The sequence below is a fragment of the Pelecanus crispus genome, chromosome 5 (genome assembly GCF_030463565.1).
Source record: "Pelecanus crispus isolate bPelCri1 chromosome 5, bPelCri1.pri, whole genome shotgun sequence".
In the NCBI taxonomy this organism is placed as follows: Eukaryota; Metazoa; Chordata; class Aves; order Pelecaniformes; family Pelecanidae; genus Pelecanus; species Pelecanus crispus.
Genome location: NC_134647.1, coordinates 73,411,384 through 73,427,401, shown reverse-complemented (window position 1 = coordinate 73,427,401; position 16,018 = coordinate 73,411,384). Strand labels below are relative to the sequence as shown.

The 16,018-nt window shown below is 39.2% G+C and overlaps 1 protein-coding gene across 2 annotated transcripts in view; it reads right to left on the bottom strand.

Moving 5' to 3' along the window:
- The window catches only part of ST6GALNAC3 (ST6 N-acetylgalactosaminide alpha-2,6-sialyltransferase 3), a 234,764-nt gene extending 219,729 nt beyond the window's left edge, over positions 1-15,035 (bottom strand). For both annotated transcript variants that reach the window (XM_075710460.1, XM_075710461.1), the window contains exon 1: positions 14,854-15,035. In XM_075710460.1, coding sequence (XP_075566575.1) covers positions 14,854-14,871 — 18 coding nt within the window. In that variant the 5' untranslated portion in view covers positions 14,872-15,035. The remainder of the gene's footprint in view (positions 1-14,853) is intronic.
- Between the last annotated feature and the right edge of the window lie 983 nt (positions 15,036-16,018).

The window sequence follows — 16,018 nt, the reverse complement described above, 5'->3', positions numbered from 1 at the left end:
CGCACAGCTTGGGAGGCAATCATTTGATGTCACACAACCAGCTGTCCCACAGCTGGCTTTCATGGAACAATGTTTCTCTCAGCAGAACAAGAAACAAAAAAAAAAAATTGTTTGGATCTTTTTTTTTGTCAACCGACACACATTAAAAAAAAAATCTATAATACATCTATAAAAAAATCTATCTAAAAAATAACACAGAAAAGAGAAGCCAACATTTCCTTCTTCTTGCAAGGAAGAGAGATCAGAAACAGCTGGTGATGCAGCCTATTGCATTATGCATACATTGCCACAAAATCCCCACCTGTGGCATGAATTACCAACAGTCTAAGATAGAAATTAACCCCAAGAAAACATTCAAAGTGCAGCCCCTCTTGCAGTTCTGCAGTAAATCTTACTCTACTTACCCACACTTGTTTAGTGCTTCAGCAGCAACAATGAAACTAAAACATAAAAAAGCCCAGACTACCATTCTGTTATTTCTTCCTAATGGTAGACATTTTCCAGTCTGTATATGGCTAATCACATTTTACCACTTCAGTGCTGGAGAAGTCTATTTCCCCATCCATATGCAGCCAGGGACAGCCCCTGCTTTCTTCCAGGTTCCTACCCACCACCACACTCAGCCCATCAGCACTTGAACCATCAGCCAAATTCAGAGAAGGCCAATTGTCCTTCACAGCTCTTAATCCTGTATTTTTCCCGCCATTGTGGGTCTGGGAAAGAAAGGATGTACTCACACCTAGCTACATTGGAGTTTGACAGAGGAGTTAGTTGAGATATTTGACATCTTTTTTTATTTGGAATCATTGTGCAGGTGGAAAGACATTAACAATTCTGAAGCACTGAAGAGTAAGAAAACAAAATTTCAGATTTGTGTTTAAGGTTCTCCTGTTTGCATCAGTTCTGCAAAGAAATAAAGCATGTGTGCTGTAAAAACTAACTTTATCTTACCTGGTTTTTTATGCAAATTTCATATTCAGCCTCCTACACAACAGCAACCCATACCTTTTCCTGTTTATTGCAGAAATAAGCCTGATTTAAGCTCCTTATGTAAAACTGACTGGACCTCTAAAATCCCTAAGAATATTACAGTACAAAGATACAAGAAGTCTTATACCTTCTCAAGTAACATTTCTAAATACTATGTAATTTGAGTTCCAAATTATTAATGTAGTTTTTCCTATAATTTCCAACTGAGGGCTTGTCACAGCTAATGATGAAGTTGCCATCATAGAATACCTTCAGGGATAGCCCTGGCTAATTCCCAGTTCTATTGCGGTTGTTTTATAAGATGTGGACAGCACTTCTGGAATTTCATTTCTGACTGGCAGATAAATTAGGAACCAGAAGTGACATGCCTTATCAAAACTTAACCCAAGTGTCTATTATTAGACCTGATCTCCAGACTCAGGTTTGAGAAGACAGTTTCATATAACTTTATTTAAATAAACAGTAATACTTATCTATTTTCAGGTTAGCATTTCAAAGCATGCATTGCCTAAATCTGCTTTGAATTAGTCCTTTGCATCTGCTACTATACTTCAAAGAAATTACTTCAATTAAGTTTAATTACTTCTTTCCACAGCTTTGGATACAGTCCTCATATTTCATTACCTTTCCTCATGGACTGCATGGCAAGTAGATGACTAATAAAAGTACAAAACCAAAGAAACTATTAAGGAAGTTAGTTACATATACATAACAATACTGTACATGTATCACACTAATTAAGTTATTATCATAGTCTGCAATCACGTAAGTGGCATATTGAGAGAGAACTTTTCACACAAGATCAGCAAAACCTGGCTCATTCTCTGAAGTTTTTAATACCATTCTTACCTAATTTATAAATAGTTTTAAATTCCTGAAAGGAAACAAGCCTATTAAAGAACAAAAATAGTTTATACTTTTTACTCAAGAGTATATTAAAGAACATCATCTAGGCAGCGAGTCGGTTACCAATTATATTCCTCTGTACCCTGCTTGTCTAGTAGTTACAGAAGCATGCAAAATAGCTCTATCCTTTCCAGTCATCTGGAATACCATACTCATGATTCAATACGGATCCTATAATCTCATTTTTTTTCCAACTACAGATGGTAGGAAAGATGAGGTAAAGCAATGGTAGTGCTATGTAAGTAAAGCAATTCTTCCCATTTCATCTGGATGAGGTCTTAAGTATTGACTTGAAAAACAAAGCGTAACTCTCATAAAATTGTTAATTACTATTTTGAACCAAGGTTAAAACAATCTTATGTCCACTAAAGAGAAATACTAGATCAACATTATCATACCATTTCTGGTCCAAGCAATGAGACAACCTTTAAAGGTCCCTTCCAATCAAAACCATTCTGTGATTCTATGAAAACAGCAATTTTTTTGTTGTTAGTATTAAAATGCTGATAAACAATACAACTAGCAATTAATAAAGTGCACAGCTGTTTATGGAACTCTACTGAGTGAAGAAACATATGACTAGCCATCACACATCTCAGGCTGCTAGTGCTGTAGACCTTGAAGACTGAACAATTTCAAAACACATTTTCATTTGGTACAAGAAAGTATGTTTCCTCCCAGTAAATAATTTTTAAATCAATTGGATGTTCAGATTTTTATTATATTTTAGTTCCACATACACCCCCAAGTAGACTTCCTGCAGTTTTATCTAAACTACTGATGAGTTTTCCATTTTCCTTCTTACAAGAATGTTTATTTCCATAAATGGATTACATTTCCCCATAAATTGCTTTAGAGCACTTGCATGCAATGCTTCACAAGACACTTTACAAATACAACAACAGTGGCTTGGTGGTACCTTGCCTTAAGGCCCAGAAGGAAATTCAACTTCTGGCCTTATTCACAAGGGACTGAGGACTTCCCTTTGAGAGCAAGATTGGGCAAACAGACAGAAAAAAACTAAAAAGGAGCAAGTCCGTCAAATTCAATTTTATTTTCAGTGTCACTGATAATGTTTTCCTGCAGATTCTGAAGCTAAAAAGCAGCTACAATCCATTTCCACATGTCTGTGACCTGCATGATATCTGCCTTTTGGGGGATGCACTTCTCACTGTACAATCGTTCCTCATTGCAATGGCCTCAGGCAGATTTGAAACTGATGATCAGAGGTAAAAGGTAAAATAGGAGCCTGTAGCTCTAACAGCTCTTGCAGTTTGCATTCAGAACAAGTACACCAAAGTCAGCTTTTCCTACTGGAATCAATGAAAGGTGAGTAGTAATAAGGTCTCATGCAAGACCTCAGTGGGGAAAAAAGCACAGTCAGTCTTCTGGTTAATTCGTAAGCGCCATCAAGCGTAACATTAGTTTTAGCAAATACTGAAAGCTGAATTTTCAGAAATGTTCGTTTTCCAACTCTCACCTGAAATACCAGACACACCAAGAGGAAAAGGAAGCCACGCAAGCAAAGCTTTAACAAAATGTCAGCTGAGCTTCACCTCGTGTACCTCAAAAGCACAAGCACCCCCAGGAGACAGCAGAAGAACTAACACACTGCCTTCTAGACACATGGTCAAACTTGGAATACCGATGGCATTTATAAAACAACAGGAAACAAGGTATCTTCAGAGGCCAGCAAGATGCAAGACCACAAATGATTTTAATATTCTTTCTTTATTTGACAGGCATTCAGTATCACTCTCAATAGAGGCCAACTACAGTACAATCACTGTTGTCTCTTGCTCTTGTCGGATCCAACAAGGGAAAAGTTTGTCTAGTCTTATTTGGCCACATTATACAACAAACTGAAGTAGAGTGGACTTCGAATAGCTTCTTCAAGATCTCCAACTGATACAATTATGGGTAATTGTTCTTTTAATTAAAAAAATTTGGCTGTAGGACACAGTGATAGAAATAAAATCTATGACCTGCAGAAATAGGAAGCAGAAAAGAACCAAAAACATTTTAGGGATATAGACATATATACACTTATATGCTGAATAAGAGACCACATCTGAAGAAATAAAGGGTCTAAAAGCATAAATCCAACAGACATGGTCACTAACTGTCTATTAGGCTGTTTGAGTACAATTACTATCTAGAACTATAGCATCACTGCTATTAGAATACAGTACTGCTTCCTAAATAATTCAGACTTATCTACAGTCAAATGTAGAAGTTAAGCAATGCAAATATTTTGTGGTACCTGGAGTTTGTGCAGGACTGCAGGTGAGGAGGTTGTGGCATATACAGCCAGGGGTATTGTTCAAAGGTAGCTAAGCTAGATAGCATGCAGCCAGCTCAGCTGATCATAGCTGGAAAAGGTTATAGAGGTAGCTACAAGTCCAGGACAAACAGTAATCTCTGTCAGGACTAGATGAAGTAGGGAACAACTCCCTTTCTCCATTCTAGGCACACTAAAACCATATTCCAGCGCTCAGAAGGCACCAGTTTATCAGACCGGACAAGGGGACTTGCCGCTTCTCTAATTCAGGACAGCGGGGCACGCGCATAACAGAGCTGCATTTCTGCTACAGAACTTGCCATATAGCTTCTCTTACCATTTAAACCATTTCTAGATCCAGACTAGGCTTATTGCCTATATATTGACAAGCAGTCTCCTACTGAAGGGCAGACAATTAACGGAATGGGTTACTACTACTGCAGGAAGTTTTTTTGTTAGTAGTACTCACATAAAGATTTCCTGACCCCGTATAGACTACTCCCTCATGCTTGCACCACCTCCTCAGCTGGGTCCAATGCAATCTCTGCAATACTCAGGAAACTAGTTAATCTTAAAAATGACCCTCTGGAAAGCAAAAAGTTATTCTAATCCAGTTCCATTTTCTGCTTATGTTACCACAGCCCTACATACAGCTATGCTGGCACAACAGAGGGGAAGGTGAGTAGCTGCAGGCAGCTCGTCAGGGGTGCCAGTCTCTGAAGCCAGAGCTTTGCTGACGAAAGGGCAAGAGGCGCTGGCCCCCTGGGACAGCGACCACACGTTGACTATCTGGCTCTGGGATTACGCATTTGGCTCTGGGATCACGCATTTGGCTCTGGGATCCAGCTCTGTTCTCGTGGTTAAGGCAGTGGTTACGGACAAGGAGACGGAGTCTCTATATTTAGTATTCTCAAGAGGAAGTGTGGTTAGATGGGGGAAGCTTCTATGGCATTTCAGGTCCTCGGTTCTCCAGTTTCATCTGCAGTGACCTTGTAAAACCACTAAGATACCTTAACTGGCTTAATGAAATATGAGTGGGCAAGTGGCAGCAAACACGAAGGAAAAGCATACTATGAATTGCATTTCACAATAAGAGCTGTGAAATGCAGAGACAGACTCCCAGGTCATGATAACAGGTACAGAGCAGTGAGTGCTGGCTGAGAGTACATGCACACTGAAGTAAGGATACAGTTCAAGAAGTGTTCCTAAAGATGACACTTCTTTTATCTTGTTTGGAATGTTCAGTGGCTCTTTTCCTATTTTCCTACTCAAGAAAAACATTTAGTAGGATAAAAATATTTTTACAGAAAAAAATAGCTTTATGCCCTGTGGAAGGAAATAAAAAAAACGATGGAAGAGGGATAGACAGACATGCAGAGACAGCTGTCTGAAATTCTCACAGTAATCATATGGCAAAAAAAAGTTACAAAAGTTTTTCTTTTGGCAAAACTTCCATATCCCAATTACAAAAGATGTGTCTTCAACCAGGTTTTTTCCCCACGTTACACATTCCACAGCTCCTAAGGATCCCACAGGAGAATGAGTCAGTCTCATCCTCCATTCTGTTTTTTAAAATTCAAAGGCTTTTTTGTGTATGTGTCCACATAAGAAGCACTAATAGAAATTTCTCCTCTGTTAACAGTTAATTATTACCTGACTAGTTTGCTACAGACAAAGGCAAACACAGGAAAATTAATCAGCTGACACGCGGTAACTTGTAAATAACTTATTCACATGGCTGAGAGGGCTAAGCTAGAAAAGTTTAGTAAAACTATGATCAATTTTAATAATCACATAAGACCCAGTGTGGACACATGTAAACTGGATTTCAAATCTTTATTCCTCTGCCAAATCGGAACAAACAAAATTGTATAGGAACTTTATTCTAGTGTTACTGCATCCCACAGCAGAACACAGCACATTAAAACATGAAAGTCTTCTAGCCTTTTTGGATTAATCTAAAAAATAAAGGGACTTCCACTCATGAAGAAGGGCCAGATCTTAGGAATTTAGAGGAGTACATAAATAAACCACAAGCCCATAATTTCATAAGCTAATGTAAAAGAATATAGTAATAATTATTCAAAGTACACCAGGTAGTGTTCTACTGGCCTCAATGGGTTTGTAGTAATACCAATATGTATATTAAGAGCTAATAAATACATATTTTTATTTCTTAAATGTAATTATCATTCCATCATTCCAAGAAGAAAATTATGTTCACATCTGAGTAAACAATAGATTTGGAAGAAATTAAAACTGATGATTAACAAAAGGTTGTGAAACTTGCAAGAAAAAAAAAAAAAAGTGGTATTTGGTTTCTGGCTTTTCCTATTGAGAATTAAAACACCAAACCTCATGGAATGATGTCTCATGTTGTTACACGTTCAGGAGGGCATTCCCTTTACCAAACCTTTGCTAGTAGTGAGATCATATATAATTTTAAGGAAAAGAATTTTAGAAAGAGACAGAAGATACCTAGTGCTACACCAAACCAACATGCAAGGAATGCATCATTAGAAGAGACACAATCTATAAATAATTCATTCTGCATTTCTTCTGTACAAATTGCTATTCCTATGAAATAAACATGTTTTTCTGATTATTTCCAACTGTTTCACACCTGCATCTTACCTGCCTAAGCTAGCATTCCAGTGCCTATTGTTAATGCAAATTGCTGCAAAATGTACCTTTCAAAGAAGCTACTGCTTCATTTAATTATTACTAAGTGTGGTGCTCCCATGTCAATTTTAAAATGTCACACATGCTATACAGACATACAAGAACAGCTTAATAGGACTGCCTTTAGACAACACAAGCCATTACTCCTGAACAGCATCACTTACAAGATTGCATCTCCCAAACCCTTCCATTTCAGTTCCTGCCTCACCTTTGTTCTTCTTGATAGTAAAGATGAAACAGAATATCCAGCATAGTATTTTATCCAATTTCAAATATATAAACCAAGAATTACCATGTTTTCCAGGTGCTTCTGCTAAAATGATGAGAAGCAAAATAACTGTCATTATTTTAAATACAAACCCCATTTATATAAATTTTGTACTGATAACATAATTTCAGTTCGTTGACTGATTTTTAAAAAATAAAGAAAAACAGTATACCTGTAGAGCTCCTGAAAAGCATGTGAATTCACCAGTATCTCTTACTCAGTAAAACTTGTGACACTACTGTCAAGATCATATTTGTAACAGTGTAAAGGCAATATCTGCATAAACATTGAGGGGGGCGGGGGGAAGTGCTGAGAATGTTCAATATTCAACATTTTCCGAGATGACATAGAGCAACTCACATCTCATCCAGCCATGTTTTATTCTGTCTCAGACTCAGGAACATGATATACATAACAATCATGCATTGTCCTTTCTTAGTCCAAGTTCCCATTCTGCAGAAACCAATGAACCTACTGGAAAAGTGTTGGCCTTTCTTATCCCAGCAGTACATTGGTTATTTACAAGAACCATCACACAAAATACAGCAGATGCAGTTTTTCCTCCAACAGGAATAGCAAATTCATCCCACGTGAGTATTTGATGCTGACAATCATGAGGCAACTGCTCCCTCAGCTTTAAGAGATGACAGGGCCCAAGGCAGAGTTTTGCCTTATTTCTTGGGAATACCTCCAATAAATAGAGCTACCTTTACTCACCTTGTTTATGGATCCCCACAAAGATGAATTCTTCCTCACTTCTGGAGCAGTCTCAGAGAGGCCTCAAATACTAGCAAGATAAAATACACTTCTACCTCTTCTTTGTTATATATATGTGCACACTTCTAACCGTCTATGCTACGAATCAGACCATGGATGGAGAGCAACTGATAGGCAGAAGAAAGTATCAGCAAAGTATCATGGATAACAATTGCAAAATAAATGATCAGTTTGGTTCACAGGCTGGCTTTGTTCTTGGGGACAACCAACTTGCCACACAGCAGCAGCTATCTGCAGCAATTAAGGAGCCGAACAGCAGTAGCCAAACAAAGGCCTCCCACTCTTCCCATGGGCTTCCCACAGAATTTCCAATCGTCTTCACAGTGTCAGACATTTATTTGCAAGTGGCTGCATGCCCCAGGCCCATAATACCTCAAAGTCAAACTAAAAATCTAACACAAATTTAAAATCAATAATTTCATTATTCTTGCACAAAATAGATCTTTATTTTATGGTAAAAGCCGCTCTCCGGGGAGAAGACGGGTCCAAAAATTATATTCTTCCAATAACCACCAGGAAGATACAGAAATTCACCTTCCATTCCATGTGTGAGCATTTGACCTTTCCTTTCTGAACAAATATACAGACACCTTTCCCCCCAGCCCCCCTTTAAGCCACACACAAAAAATCCCTCTTAAAAAAAGTCAACCTGCTGCATAGATACTGCTTCCTTGGGAAAAGATGACGGAACGAACCGTGGACAGAGCACCGTGGACAGTACTACACTTTTGGAAGGTGCACAGATACTGCTGGAATGAAACATGGCAAAGGAACAGAAAACATGCTGAAAGCTCTGCCTTTTCAAATTAACTGAGCAGATGTTGTGACAGTTGTGATTAAAACCTGAAAAATAAAACAAAACCCAGGAGCTTTTATACTGCATTTCAGACCCCCTTAAATTAATCACAAATGTTTAGCTACTGTCACAAAACAAGGTCCACTTGCCTTTTGGCTACCATGTCACTAGAAGTAAGTAAGAGCACATCTGTCCTATATTTCAAGGGGTTTGATATGTTACATCAAAGTATAAGAATTTGCTGCTTCCTATGATGTTTCATGTCATACTATGACATGCCAAGTTATCTGGCATTCACGACGTCAAAATGAAAATTTAAAAAAAGAACAAAGACAAACCATTGAAGCTCATGCACAAGTCTACAAAGAGGCTGAATTTTGAGAAGACTACTCTTCCTTTAATATGCAATTCCATACCTGTGATAATGCGCACAACAACTGTGTATCCCGGGCGGGGGTGAAGCCTAAAATATCTGGGTGACACATGCTTCATTCCTTAAAGATAACTGCAAAACAAAAACCTTTCCCCTGTTACTGCTTTATCAAATACCTACTTAAATGTAAAACTCTAAGTATGAGACAGCTCCTAATTTCATGCTGGTTTTGCAGTTTTGTTTTTCACACCTCTAATGAATTCAGACAGGAAACTCCAGTTTTAAACCGACTGAAGTATGCTTACACTGGAGATTGTCTTTTTTTAGCTACATGAGCATCAAAATCAAATTCATTCAACCAAAGCAAGTCCTGTTGTAGGACTAGACTAACTAGACTGCTCTCTCCTGCTTGGGAGGGGGCTAATGTATTATCTTTAAAGTATAATTAGTTTAAGATCATTGCAAGCAAGAATGAATAATGTTTTTATACTTCTTAGTATTTAATTTTCCTTAAATTTTCAAGAAGCCAACATAATAAAAAAACACATTACAAAATTCCATGTAACACACTCCATAAAATCTTGCATAGTAATTAAGCACCACTGGACCATGATACAGCAAATCCTAGCCCTACACATTGCTGGATTCATTAATGCAGCTTCATTCACTTTGGAGTACTTCAGAGGTAAACAATGTAGAGCAACAGAAAAGAAGTCTTTTAGTTAGAACAATTTTAAGAAATGTATTTAAAATAGAAATATCCAATGTAGAAGGAGCATCAGAAAGAATTAGCTATGGAGTTTTGCTGGGGGGGGGCAGGGGGCAGAAATCAGCCATAGCAAATAAGGATGGAGTGATCCAACAAGAAACCTGGTAGCCGCCTCAGAAATCCCGATTCTTCTCTCTAACTCCTTGTTGCATCCGCCTGTTACTTTCAAACTCATTTGTGTATATCTCATAAGGGGCACCTTTGCATATTTACACTTTCCATCCCTAAAGATATAATCACATATTCCTAGGAACGATTCCGGTCACAATAGAAATACCACAGCCCACAAAACTGTTGATCATCAGGTTAGGACAGACTGAGAAAAGAGCTCACATTACAGTGAAGCTGCAGCAAATTTCCACGTTGCTGGGAAATGACCCATCAGAGGGGCATCATCCCATGAGGCGGGGAGGTCACCTTTGTTCCTTTCTCTATGATCTCTCCATCTCTTGTCATGTCAGAGGAAAGAGCACAGCATGAGAATCAAACAGGATCCAAGTACAATTCTCAGCAAAGGAAAACAGATGGAAGCCATGCATAAACATCACTGCAGTCAATTTAACAGTCGAGGGAGTATGTGAATTATCTTGGACCTGATTCAAACAGGATATAGAGGTCATCTCCATGGAAGACCCCGCATCCTGCAAATTCCTAGCAGTGAATGGAATTATGGTGAGACACAAAACCTACCTTGCAAAACAGGCAGAGGTGAAACAAGGAACATACTTCTGATGATGTAGAAGCTTGTGAGAAAATATCTACAATCTTCATCATGCACATAGGGGTTAAAAAAAAAATCAAATTAATAATTAAATATCCAAAATGACAAGGGTCCAAACACCAGGACCAGATCCTTTTAGACCTTCTGCCTCTCCCCTCTGAACAGCTACTTGCCAGGGTGGAAAATTTAATAGAATGAGATCAGCTTTGCTATTTTAGTCTCAAAAGTGCAGATGGAGCATATGCCTGCAGATAGTAATGTTATCTGTATTACTGCAATGTCTGAAGACCCCAATCAGACGCAGGCCATTGAACACTCAGAGAAAACTCTCAAAGAAAATTCCTGCCACGAACAGCTTACCATGTGAACTAAGGGGAAAATGCAACCTGTGGATTTAATTAAACCAGCTGAGATAACCACAGAGAGTAAACATGCAAAACAGTCATAGGTGAACACACGGGTATGGTCAGCTTTGACAGCATCCTACAGAAACTGTTACAAGCATGTGCTGAAGCGTTTTGTTTGACTGAAACCTGTAAGTTACATTTTGCAAAACAGTTCTTTTGATCTTTGGATTAGATAGAAAAGATACTAAAGAAGCTACGGATTTTAGTTGGCCACTGGCTTGCTTTGAGAGAAGAACTCACAATCAGCTGCAGTAACAAGAGCATTGCCTCACATTATACAAATACTATTTAGACCACAGAATTTCACTGAAGATTTCAACTCACTCGTGATCTCTGCTGGTAGAAGGTCATGTCCAGCCTAGATGAAATCTCTTTTGCTCACCACACTGTAAATACACAGCACACAAAACAGAAGGAAACCTCTTTCTAGATTTCACACTTAGTCCTCACTGTATGGGCCCATCACACATGGAGGGTTTTTTCATTAAATTCTACCACATTAAGCCTACACAGTTAAAATTGTACTATGATGACAACATACTCCACCTCCATCATCTTCTTCAAAACCTCCATTTAAAAAGGTTTGTAAATAGGGGAAGGCATAATCCCCTGCAAAGTGCAGCATGTGTGAACTAAGTTACCTGTTCTATTTGCTTTTAAGTGTCATGGTCCAGTCCTCAGTGGGGGATATCAACATTTTACAGAGTATCATTATCATTCACGTTACATTTATTGTAAGATAACAGGTACACAGGAGTATCATTTTTCAATTATGCAAAAACTAGCGTTTCTTTGAAGTAATTTATTGAATAACATCTGTCATTGTTTTAAAGGGTCAGTGGCTGATACAGTGGAAGTTAGGGAGTTCAACATCTTCAGGGATAATAGTGACTACATAAATAGTAATCACTCTGTTAAATCTAGTAATCAGCAAGGTGTCATGTAGCTACCATAGTAACAAGCCTAAGATCAACTGTTTGCTTCCAAGAAATGCCTACGCTACACTCAGCTATTCTGCCATGATTTTTAAAGACATGATTGAAAAAAGTAACATATCCTGGATCTTAGAACTCTCCTCTTTCTCTGCATTTCCTCAACAGAAAAGAGGACTCCTCAGAAGATGACAGTTTCACTGGTTTTAATGAGAACGTCCCACTACTGATTGGGAGACAAAGTTTCTGGAGCCATGATCAGTGACAGCCCCGCCAATCTTACCTAGAGAGTGCACAACAAACACCACAGAGACAGCACGCGCCCTGGGAAGAATCACCTTCCCAAGCATTTCTACAAGGGCTACACACAGAGATTATTTCGTGCAGTAGTCATAGTAAAAGCAGGTCTTGGTATTTAAAGGTTATACACTTTTTCTAATATACTCCTAACCACTGTAAGTAACGCCAGTTAATTATTAATAGCCACCTCTGTTCTTTGCACTTTACAGACATCTCTATCCAATCTCATTTATATTAAACTCTCACACATACAGAACTCCAAACATTGAACAAGTCTCACTATCTTCATAAGAGAGAGAGGAGAAGAGTGAGAAGGGGGGGAAAAAAAAACTTTAAGAATCTAGGAATGGAGGCAGGGCAAGCCACAAGGCAGTGCCACAGAGGTACTCAGGGCTGAAGTGGCAAGGACACACAGTTGTTCTGGCTTCCCATCCACCGTGCCACCACCTAGTTAAAATCTATACCTACAGCACGGGGGGGGGGGGTGTTAGATTTTTTTTTTTTTTTTTAATGTTTCCACACAGGCTACTGACTGAATAAACAAGAGAATCAGGACAAACCCGAGAGAATGGACGAGGGAGTAGCTAACAGGTTTGTATTTTCAGGAAGGAATTAGCCTGGTATCACATCAAAATATACATATTATTCTGAATTTCCTCATTATGGTAATAGCTTGAGAAGTACCTGTAGGCATTACATTAAAAACTTATACACCATTAAGTATCTTTATCTAGACATTTAAATTACTCCTATGGGATGTCTGTCTGAGAAAGTCCAGCCTGCCTTATGGCAAAGCTAATCTTCACATATCTGTTTCACTTTTTCCTCCTTGCACCTGCCTGTATTAACAAGATTAAGAATTAAGCTGGCAGAGGGCTGTCTGTCAAGGAATACCAATTTATCTATTGACCTAATCATCAGAATTACAACCAAATAGAGCTCCAGGCCTGGGCAAAGGGAAGGTGTTTACTGTGTTGTAATTCAAACTGTAAAAGAAGGGCCCTGCAGAAGTCATGCTTGTGGCAGGCTGTGTCACCAGACAGTGCAGAGAAAACAATTGGGAGGGGGAAAGAGACACTGGAGTTTTATTGTAAAAGGATATTCTTACTTAACTGTTAGGGGCAGATGGAAAATTTTGCATGTGATCTCTCCACATGGTCAAAAAAAAAAAAAAAAAAAAAGTAGAGAGGTCTGGATCACTTTCAGATCCAAGCTAAATCATTCAGGGAGTGTTTAAAAAGGAGCGCAGGTGCTTATCTTTGCGAAGCCAGGCTCCATTCACAGAGCTTGTATCTCCTCATTCCAGGTCACAACTTAACTCTCAATTGCATCAGTGCTGTCTACTTAAAGGAGTTTGTTATCATCTATCTCCAAGCAGAACTTACTAGGTCAGGGAAGTTTATACACTTGAGGCAAACTTTGCCATATTTATTAATATAAGCTGCCACAACCTACACGCTCACAAAAGAAAAATCAAAAAACATCCATGTACCACAGACCCACTAGTAGGGAATGAGTGAAAAGGGAAAACAGTGCAGCAAAGTAAGAAGTTGTTTTTAAAGTTGAACACCAAAAAAAGTGGTAAGAATTGGATTCAAGGAGACACAGGAATGTTTATTATTTGGGGACTGTTTTGAAGCTTTGCAATTTATCCATTTTGTTGATACGCTGAAGGCAACTTCTATGAGAGGCCATCCTAAAGTTTGAGATAACCAACCCTTTGTTAAACGATCAGGCTGAAAATAACAAAGCTTTCACAGATCAGTTTTATTTACTAAAAGGAACAGAGTGCAAATGTATTCAAAATAAACACAGGAAGGAGCAAGGCAGGTAACAAATGAATCTGAAACAAACCACTTTTCAAGCCAGGCACAGGAGAGTGACTCCCTGCAAGTGACAACACTGTAAGGAAACAAACGCTGTTTGTTCTCAACTGACTGCACTTCCGCCTCCTCCCCTTTCATTCAATACTTAGTGCTAGTGATGCTCCATCTCCATGACATGCTGGTTGCAAATACTTTTATCTCAGTGAGGAAAGCAGGCTGGAGAAAGCATATGGTCACACGGTAAGTTTACACTTATATTTGCTGGAGTGAAGGGGAAAAACCCTCTATCAAATAGGTTGCTTAATTAGCAAAGGTAATTGAATATTAAGTAAAATTGTGTGGAGCATGTGGATCTTGGGTAGATTCAGCAGAGGAGCGTGTGCTTAAGAAGCAACTGGGACAGCTGTGTGCATCTGCAGCCTTTGCTTTAAAAGCAGTAAATGCTGCACGGTCAAAGAAAATACCTTCCCCCGTTTTGTCCTTTGTACTGGAAGTCTGTTGCCCGAATGCTATTGCTCCTGAAGGAATTCAGCTCAAAGTCAGCTGAGACAAACCAGAGCCCCTCACCCCCCTCCTATTATTCGGTACACAGTTCCCTTCCCGCTAGCCGATAGCTCGCAGTTCTGACAATGCAGGGAAAGAGGAAAAGAATGGCAGAGGGAAGCAGAGCACAGCTGTACGTTGCAGAATCTCTCCATATTCATTTGCCAAACAAAGCCAGTATTCAAAAAGACAACGAAGATGCAATAGGACCATACCGAATCCATGCCTCTGAGAAGCGAGGGGCTCTCTAACAATGCATTCAAGCAACAGATAGAGATTTACCTTCAAAATGCAGGCCATGTTCTTTCTCTATCCTTCCTACCACAGAGCAGCAGGATTCTACTTTGTGAGCAGCAGTTCCAGTGTCAGGCAAAAGGCTGGTAGAGCTGCAGAACTGCTAGAGCCTACATTCCTGTAGATCCAAATAAGGGTACCACGCATCCAGGATCCGTTAGTCATATTAGTCTTTTTATGCCCCGTTTGTTCCACCCATCAGCTCCTACCACTGGCTGGGAGCCAGCCCGGTACCTCCCCTCTGTCACATGACCAAGTTTGATTCATGGCTCCAGCATGTATTTTTGTAAGCTCCAGGACGCTCTCGCGCAATACTACACGTACAAATGGCAATCTGTACCTTGCAGATGTTTTGCAATGGTTGGAAATCAAGCTGCGTGTTTATAATTAATCCCTGTGCAACTCTCTAAATGTTCCCAGGAGACAGTTGCTGCCAGTTGGTCAGAAAAGTCCAAACTCTCTCTATTATTTGGGCTCTAAAAATCCTTGCGTTGCTTGTTAGTGTGAAGTATTGTTTTATGTTCAGCCCTTTTCATTGTACAGCAGGCTTCCCTTTGTCTGAAGACTTCAACTGCTTTCCTATGAGAGCTAATCATTATCAGCAACCATTGCAAATATCCTGCCAGAGGTGCTCGCGTTGTGCTGCGCCTGCCTTTTTCTGTAAAGGGCTGGCATACATCACAGGGAATCGAAAGTGTGGGCTGGTTTTGGTTTTTTTTATTTGTGCGAGTCTGATAAAGGCTCTCTGAACTTTCTTTAGGCTTTCCTACACTGCAGTGGGATTAACTGCAGATTAATACATTCAGGTGTTGAAGAAATCTTTCACTTTACATCATCTTACTAAATTCAAATTCTTCTCTTGCATATCACGTTCTATATATTATAAAGGTTTGACTTCGTATTTGTTGCTTCTCCTGCAGTCTCTTTCTCCCCCTTTTATGCTTTCCCAGTACTTCTCATTACTACATCTTGGAACCCTTTGCATTTTCTGTACTTGGCACCCTCCCTGTATTCCTTATGTGCTACATTGCTTCACTCCTGCTGCTTTAATACACACCAAAGCTCTCCCTCTCCCTTAATAAATTCCTTGCAGTGGATGTCTTCATCCTCTCTGCCATGACACAGGGTACCTGTTTATATGCAGCCAACACAC